General features: G+C 42.7%; 1 protein-coding gene across 1 annotated transcript; it reads left to right on the forward strand.

The window, feature by feature from the left end:
• The first annotated feature begins 6,977 nt into the window (after positions 1–6,977).
• LOC6049151 (DNA replication licensing factor Mcm7) lies at positions 6,978–8,159 on the forward strand. The gene is made up of 3 exons (XM_038264805.1): positions 6,978–7,064; positions 7,130–7,318; positions 7,382–8,159. The coding sequence occupies exons 1-3, from the start codon at positions 6,978–6,980 to the stop codon at positions 7,610–7,612; spliced, it is 507 nt and encodes a 168-aa protein (XP_038120733.1). The 3' UTR covers positions 7,613–8,159.
• Positions 8,160–9,047: the final 888 nt, after the last annotated feature.

Raw genomic sequence — 9,047 nt, forward strand, 5'->3', positions numbered from 1 at the left:
GCTAACATCGTCGCCAGCACTGATTCGAGCAAATTCTTTTCCGGGTCCCGTCGATGGAAAATTGGCTGCCTGCGACAACGTTAGGGAACCGGGGACGAGAAGTACAAGGCTAAGAAGGGCAGTGGCAGCAAGAAAGTTATCATCCGCCGCAAAATCGAATGAGACGGCTGTCAGTGGCAAAAATGGTTAAACGCGCCGAGGACAGCAGCAGCAAGACGGACGAAAAGGGTGCCGATGACGAACCGTTCAGGATGGTGCTGCCACCGGTTAAGGAGAAGAGCAGCATCTTCTCGGACCGTTGGGCATCTAGAAAGTAGAAGGACGAATAAACAAATAAAGAATTTGAAAACAAAAGTTAACAAAATCCAAAACCAGTTATTTATTTGTATCATTAAATAGGAAGAAAATCAACCCACAAGTAGCACGATTTTTTTTATTGTGATTTTTCGGATCAAGCAAAAACTCCTGCAAAGATTGTTAGTTTGCAGAAAACCAGAAAATATCAGCACGAAGGATTGTGCCAACCCACTCCCCCCTAACATGATTTTTTGGCTGCAAAAAGGGTCACTTTCAAGCAGGTTCTTCACCATAAAATCTCGCCGTCATCGTCGAAACGGACCACTGCACAGCGCCGCTTATTTCGTATCCTACCAGCAGCCGTTCATCCAGGGAAGCATTGTTTGAGTCGTGCCGCAGTTATAATCTAATTCTTTGCGCCGAGAGTGTTAGCAGTTTGGAGTTTTCCTGCAACTGTAACGCTCTTTGCTCCGAGGCCAACATCAGATATCCGTACAGGGTGATATTAACCTCTCATGTCCTCTCCCAGATGTTCCTTAATATAGCGCCCCGTACAAACACATACGGATGTTTTCCACAATCGAAAATAGCTACCTCGAACTACCAACCGACCGACAAGTGGATGCTTCCTGGTAGGTCGCATTCTTCTCCACCACGACCACGTTCAATCCATTCCGAGCCCGCTTCTTTAACCAGTACGCAATCAAAGAACCCACGCAATCTCCATCCAAGGACCAGCAGGTCACAGTGGTTCTCTCTCCGGTACAGTCTCAGACTAGGTTTCAGATAGTTTTCCACACTCTTGACCGTTTCCCGCTTCGGCCTTATAACATTCTTCATCCGTTTCATGCTGTTCCCGAGAATCTTCATCGTTCGCGACACAGTGAGTTCTGTAGTTTCGCCTCGACCTCCTTTGCCACCGTTGGATGCAAATTCCCGGACTCTAGTGCAAGAAAGCGGTAGCCGGGCCAAAGGACCACTCCGAGCGCCAACAATTTGTTTGCTTGCTCCGCAGCTTCAACAAGTTGTGTGATAGTCTTCAACGTTGAACCGACGACGTTGAACCACGTTTGGTCACCTGCGACGTCGTTGGTGGCGGCAGATCCGGCAAGGCTGTTGTTCGGATCAGTTAGATGTCGATTTAAAGTGACGATGGATGAGCGATATTTGGGCAAGGTTTGATGGAGGAACCGGGCGAAAGGCGGCTCTTTGCGCTCCAGAATCGTCAAGTAGAGTAGCCGGAACAACGTCTTGAAAACGGAATAAACCTTTTTTTTATATGTTGACCAGTTTTAAGTAAAATTATGATAAAAATTTTGATTTAACTTAGGTTTTGAAGACAAATAAAAAAGTCTTTGAAAATGCAATGGATTTTTCCTTAGTTTGTTTGCAAACAAAGTTGAACATGACATTTCTAGAAGTGTTGCCATGTTATCCAAATTCTTTCTCTGATTCGTTACGTCAAAATGGTGCGCGATGGTGCACGAAGGTGCGCGAGAGTGCCAGAAGTGTGCGCAGTTTGTAAAACGCCGTGCACGCACAGCGTGCTGAGTGTCCAACTCCTGATTTTCTCAGCTTTTCGAAAATATTTTTTCCAAAAGTGGGCAAACATGTGCACTAGCCCGGGTAAAAAAAATAAAGTTGCTCAAATCAAAAATTATACGAGATTGCCCGAAAGAATACTCACAATGGAGACTCAGGCCAAAATTTCAGCCCATTTGGTTGAAAACTGGCTTGCCTTGAGCAGGAACAAGTTTAAATAGGAATTAACCCGTAAAACTGAAGCATTTAGGTCAATTTCTCTGTACAAGTCAGCCGTCAACAAATGACGACTTTTGCATACCATGGGGTCCTAGGGAATGGTCTGGGGAACAATTCCTCCGAAGGGTGCAAGACGATCCGAGGCCCCTGGTCTTGCCTTGAACCGGATTCATTCCGGCGTCGCAGGAATTCTCATGGTCTCGCAAAATGTATAGGGAAAAATCAAAGCACACTAAGAAGGCTGCCTCGATCAGAAGACGCCTCATGGCAATAAACCACCAATGGGATTTTATATAAGAATTTTCCCTTCTTTTGTTAATTCTACTAAATTTGACCTAGTTTTTTCGTTTATTTTTTAGAGGACAGCGATAAGCTCAGCTTGAATTAAAAAGTCTGACATGAATGAAAATAAGAGTTTCACTTTGAAAGGCAATTGCAAATAGTTTTTTTTTTAAATTTTATGTCACTCGACGAGGTCAAAGTGAGTGGAAAATACGGCTTGAAATGATATAAATAATATCAAGCCGTTGCATCCAAATATGAAAACAAAACCCAAACTTTACCGGCCAAAACATATGTAGGACGAATTGTGAGAGGATCTGCCTTTAGATGTATGAAGAATGAAGATAAAGCTCTTATAAGAATTCTTGCAAAGATCTGGCAGGATGATAGCAGCGTTCTAGTAAGAATATTTTCGCTCTGCTAGAATTTTGTAAGAATCCTGTGAGAACGCCGTGACTGGGTCAGAGGGTCGGTCTTACCCAGTCACGGCGTTCTCAAAGGATTCTTACAGAATTCTAGCAGAGCGAAAATATTCTTACTAGAACGCTGCTATCATCTGCAGAATTCTTAAAGAATTCTCAAATGCAATAACCGGTTCTAGCAGGAGCCGGCGAAATCAATCGGTTCTCTCAGAATCCTGCTAGAACGCTGCTAGAACTATTCTGACAGGCCTTCCTGCTAGAATTCTGTGAGAATCCTTCTAGAATGAGCTGGCAGAAATTTTCTGCTAGAATCATGCTAGAATTTTGTTAGAATAGAACGGATAGGTTTTTTTTGGTGAAAAGACTTGTTTTGGATTTTTGCTAGATTTTGTCTAGCGAATAAAACCAATTAACAAAAATGTTTATTCATTCGAATCACTCTTACAACATGCATACACTTATAACTATTTCACTTGGTCATTTTTTCACGTGTTCTGGTGGAGTTGAACAGGACGCTTATTCTCTTTTTCTGCAGGTGTTGTCTCCAGCTCGCACGGCTTTGATGTGTCAGATCGCGATGGACACATTCCGGGGAAGTGGGCACACAACGACTTGGAGTTATCGAGGGGATGAAAATTCCGTGGTGGAGCATTTGGAACTTGGTTGTTTCTTGGGATGCTCCACGTTTCTTCGTCGATTACATCTCCGGGGAGTTGTGTCCCCAGCCACCGTGAACATCAGCGATCTGGATTCCGCGTTTCGCAGACATTTTGAGCTTTATCAAGGGAATTCGTCCCGATGAAATTCCTGTAAATTTAATAAGTGGAATATATTTAATTTACTGTTCTCTAGTTGATCAATGTGCATACTTACCAAAATTATGCTTCTTCCGAGGCAACTTCCCAAAAAAACTTGCTCGAACAAGTTAAATTACAAAATGGTAATGGCGGTAACCTCATTCGCCCCAACGTGGTTTGGCGAAAATGACATTATTTTCGACAGATTTACTTCTGTCAGAATGTTCTCACAAAATTCTTACAGAAATCTAGCAGACCTGTTAGAATGATTCTAGCAGGATTCTAGCAGAGCCAACTCTGCTACCCAGTCACGGCGTTCTCGCAGAATTCTTACAGAAATCTTACAGAGCGAAAATATTCTTACTAGAATGCTGCCTTCATCCTGCTAGATTTTCTCTAGAATTCTTTGAGAATTCTAGCTCAAATGCAATAACCGGTTCTAGCAGGAGCCGGCGAAATTAACGGTTATGTGAGAATCCTGCTAGAATGCTGTTAGAACTATTCTGACAGATCATTCTGTTAGAATCCTGTGAGAATTTTGCTAGAATCAAATGGCAAGCATTTCTGCTAGAATCCTGCCAGAATTTAGCTAGAAAAGAACGGATCAGATTTTCGGGAAGTTCGGGAAGCTGTTTATTAAGAATGTGGTTTTTGCTAGATTTCCACTAGCAAATTAAACCAATTTATATTTATTCAAAAACATTACATACGCAATTTATACACACACAATAAATATCTAAAAGCTATTTAAAACATTTTCACTTTTTCACTTAGGCACTTTTTATCATCTAATTGTTGTCTTGTGCAGCTCCATTTCTCCATGGTTCCCAAAGACCGGCGTTCAGGGAACGGACGGCTCCGGTTCCGTTATGTTCGGATGCTCTGGAATCGGCGATTTAGGGACAATCCGGGTGATAACGAAACTGCGGTGATGTGATTCCTGTTAAAAGAACGATGTTAATAATTTTCAAACAATCACTCAGGTCATACTCAAATTCTATTTGCTTACCAAAATAAGGCCGAGCTGGTTTAAAAAATAAAGACTTGTGCGAACAAGTTACCACATCAAACTGTTTTGCTGCAAAACGAAGCGGTACAGCGGAAATGACGTCATTTTCGACGGATTTTTTCTTGCTAGAGTGTTCTTACAAAATTCTTACAGAATTCTAGCAGATTTCTCCTGTCAGAATTTTCCGGCAAAATTCTAACAAAATTCTGACAGGCCTGCTAGAATCATTCTAGCAGGATTCTAGCAGAACAAACTCTGCTAGAAATTTCCGTGACCGGGTAGAAATTTCCGTGACCGGGATACAGAAGAATCCCACTGAGAATTTTGGCTCGAGCCTCGAGTCGATCTGGCTCGAGATCGAGCATGAATCGAGTCGACCCAGTCAAATCAATCCGAATCCTGAAACGGAATCTAATTAGAATCGTATACAAATTCCGTTTCAAACGCAACAACCGGTTCCGTGTTCGAACCGGTTGTTGCGTTTGAAACGGAATTTAAATAAGATTCTAATTAGATTCCGTTTCAGAATTCGGATTGATTTGACTGGGGAGGCTCGAGCCTAAATTTCCAGTGGGATGTAAAGAAGGGAAAACCTCTACACTCAGAAAAAAGTACTGGCAAAATCCATAAGAACGTCTTATGACCTTTCGACATTAGGATTTTATTCGGATGTCATAAGATTTTCTTATGGCTGGGAGGCGAAATTTGACAAAGCCGTCAATTAAGATTTCCATTGAGTTATCTTATGACATTCATAGATGGAATTGTGTACAGAATATATGGCAATGCTCATGGAGATCATATTAACAAACATTGTTTTTTATAACCATTTTTTCTTATTTTTTATTGAATGATAGCACAATTTTTTATAAATTTAAAACGTATATATTTTTGAATTATCGTATTATAACCAAAACTTCATTTCCTTTTTTGCTTCGAGGAGATGTTTTCTCCATTCTTATTCGTGGTCGCTTCACTGCCGCTGCTCGTCGTCCCGTTGGTTTCCGTTGCCTCCGATTTAATCGTTTTTTCCGACATGTTTTGCCGGATGGTCACCACCTTCGCTGCACGGAACTGTCCTCATCGATGCTATACTCCGGATCCTTCTGGAGGATGCTGAGGAGGGCCACCGTCGGAACCAACGGTCGTTGATGTTACCTAAAAATACCCAAATAAAATATTCACTTCGAATCAAAACCCACGAAACACCCGTCACAGAACTTACCTGAGTCTTGGAGGTCGCGATAAACAAGAAAATGGATTCGTCCGATTAGAAACTCATAGCAGCGGCAGCATTTATGGGAAGTTGTTACCGGAACGGATTACGGGGAGATTTGGAGTCGCGAGCGTTCAAAATTGTCTGCACGATCCGTCCTTTCGCCATCTTGAATTGTCAAAAAATTTCACACTAGCAAGGGGATGGAAACTCTTAGAGCTATAATTATTATGTTGACCAGTATATCAAAATATATGTTAGTATACTTATTATTTCCTTTACATATCGCCAGTATACTTACCAATATACTGAGAGTATCTTAGTATACTGACAGTTTATTGCTTTTCGGTTAGTATACTAACAAGTATACTGGAATATCGTTAGTATACTTAGTATTCCTAAGTAATATTAGAGTTTCCAGCCCCTTGCACACTAGCATCTTACGCGAAAACCATTGACAAATTACAGATGAATTCCATAAGAATTTCTTATGAAGTCCATAGTCTATCAACAGTGGACCAAATACATAAGTAAAGTTTAGTTATAACCATATGAATTTATAGTGACGGTCAAACCCAGTCAAATCAATCCGAATTCTGAAACGGAATCTAATTAGAATCGTACACAAATTCCGTTTCAAACGCAACAACCGGTTCGAACACGTGTCTTTAAACGATCGTGTTTTCATCACACACGTGTCTTTAAACGATCCTGTGTTCGTTCCGTCGTCGATTGCGGCCGTGACGGAAACTGTCTCAAGGTGGACCCGGTGGTGAACCAATTCGGCTAGGACGCCCCGAAACATACTGGCCATACTCGGAGACCTCGAACGGTGACCGGGGAGATGCGTCCGATTGCTCTGGTGGGGATGTTCCGCGGTGGAGATGACCCTGGCCAGGACGGCAGTGTCACTGGCAAGTAACAGTTCGCGGACGCGGATTCCGAACTAGCCGCATGCTGCGCGGAACACGTTTCCGGCCGTGCTGCCGATTGAATGTCCGTCGGAGGATTGCCGGGTGAACAAATCTGGTGGCCGTGACACGTGGCTCCAGGAGAAAATGATCCAGGAGCATAGAAATCCAGTTCCCGTGGGATACATTCCGCGCCTGTTGGCCGTGATGTGTCGCGGTGAAACGATCTGAATAAGTCCAAGAATAGCGAGACGAGCAACGAACTGGCCGAGTTGGCCAAGGATGACGCGAATTGAGAGCAGTTTGACGCCGGAGATTTACGGCCATTTGGTCGTGAAGAAGGCGCTGCTGATAGGAGATCACGGTGTGGCAAAGGCGCACATGACAGGCTACATCGATCATGACTTGTCTGAACGCTCCTGTGTTGATTCCAGCGTACGGCCGTTAGAACCCACGTCGCATCATTTAAGCAGAAAGTCCAACTGCCAGCCGCCCTGCTTTCCCGTTTCGACCTTCTCGGCCGCGACAACGATCTTCGTCTGGCCAAACACATTACCCTCGTCCACAGCTACAGAAAGCCGCCGGTACATCGCACTGTGCAAAACCGAGCAGAAGACCACTCAGTAAATAACTTTTTACAAATGACTCAAATTTCGACCTAACAACAAATCATTCTTTATTTACAGCATCCAAACACGTCGGACAAGGTCTTCGTGCTGGTGCGGGAGTTGGCCGGGGCAAACAAGACGGTCAAGATTTCGGACGTGATGAAGCGCTGCACGACCAAGGGCTACAGGTCGGCAAGTCGGGCCAGAAGTACGCCTGCATCTAGGAATATGAATCCAGCTGCTTGTCCGGATCGACCTTCTTCAACCGATGAACGACCTCCCGCGCGCTTTTCCGTCGCTTCTCGCTGATTCTGGTAAGCTTCGATCAGTGCATCGTTGTCCAGCGGTTTCAACTCGTCCTTCACTCCGGGTAATCTTCCTCTTGGACGTGATCAGGTCCAGGAACCCTGTCAACGACTTCTCCGGCAGTTAGTTCTTCGGCCCCCGATCGGCCCGGTTCTGGTGCAGCAAAGATTCGAAAACGTAGAAAAGTGTTTCATTTGGTTTTGACAAAGATTTTTGTGACAGCACGAGGTACACGGTAAACGAAGATTAACAAAGATACTCGAAATTGACTTCATTACAGCATCATTCCGATTTCATTCTGGAATCAACGGAATGATGGAACCTCGATTTTTAAGTTGCCAGCCGATCATTCTGGATTGATTCTGGAATGACGAGAATTTGTTTGATTTTCAAAACATGTTAACTTTTCCTTCAATAAAATGACAGCTGCTGATCGCTAACACGCAAAAACAAAATTAATTAGAAACGGAATAATCATGTGTATTCCAGCATCATTCCAGAATAATTCTGGAATGAGCAGAATGATTCTAATGAAAATATTTGATGTGTCAACCCCCTTGGCCCGGGAGCATGTTGACAGCTCCCATACAAACTGAGCGTACCTCTTTTTGTGGGCCCAGTGGGCCTAAGATGGCGGCCCTTGATATTATCTAGCCAAAATTTGGAAAATGGCGTATATAGTTTAAATAAATATAGTCTTTGCCTTGTTTCGGTTTAAAACGACAAAATAAGCAGTTTCCCAGTTAACTCAATCCGAATTCTGAAACGGAATCTAATTAGAATCGCAATTCGCAATTTTCAGTGTAAGAACGGGCCTTGACCGATCTTATGCACTAGGTTCCCGACGAACACGCACTGCCCTTACACCTACATCTCACCCTTGCTCTGAGTCAGTACGAGCAGCACGCTAGAACACGCTTTGAGTGTTCGTGCCAGGCATGCACACCTTCTTTTCCGGTTACGCATTTTGACTCGGCCGGGGGTGGTACATTACGTAGGGTTTGATGTAAGTATAAGCGCCTAACCATTTAAAGTGTGCCTAACAACTTTCATTAAAGCAAAAACTGTTATATTTTTAGTTTGAATTCAAAAACTAATTGTTATTTACTGTGTATTGTTTTCTCCTGAAATCTTCCCTATTGTTGAGTCGTGTTAATATGTTGCTATTTCTTCTGTCGCGGTGTTTTGTTACAATATTTTGGTCCTAAGCATTTTAAAAAAGTTTTTCAAAAGTATAATAGTAATATTTGTGTTAATCCTTTAATCATTCCATAAATTGAGTAAGGGCTCGAACCTCACTTGCTTAAGAAAAGGTGAAGTTTCAAAACAATGGACAGTGAAGGAAATATACTATGTAACGAATCAATAATAAAAGAAAGATAATAATTTATGAAGTAGATAAAGAAATTAACAATAGTTAATAAATAGAGGTAACAAA

The sequence above is a fragment of the Culex quinquefasciatus genome, chromosome 1 (genome assembly GCF_015732765.1).
Source record: "Culex quinquefasciatus strain JHB chromosome 1, VPISU_Cqui_1.0_pri_paternal, whole genome shotgun sequence".
NCBI classification, from domain to species: domain Eukaryota; kingdom Metazoa; phylum Arthropoda; class Insecta; order Diptera; family Culicidae; genus Culex; species Culex quinquefasciatus.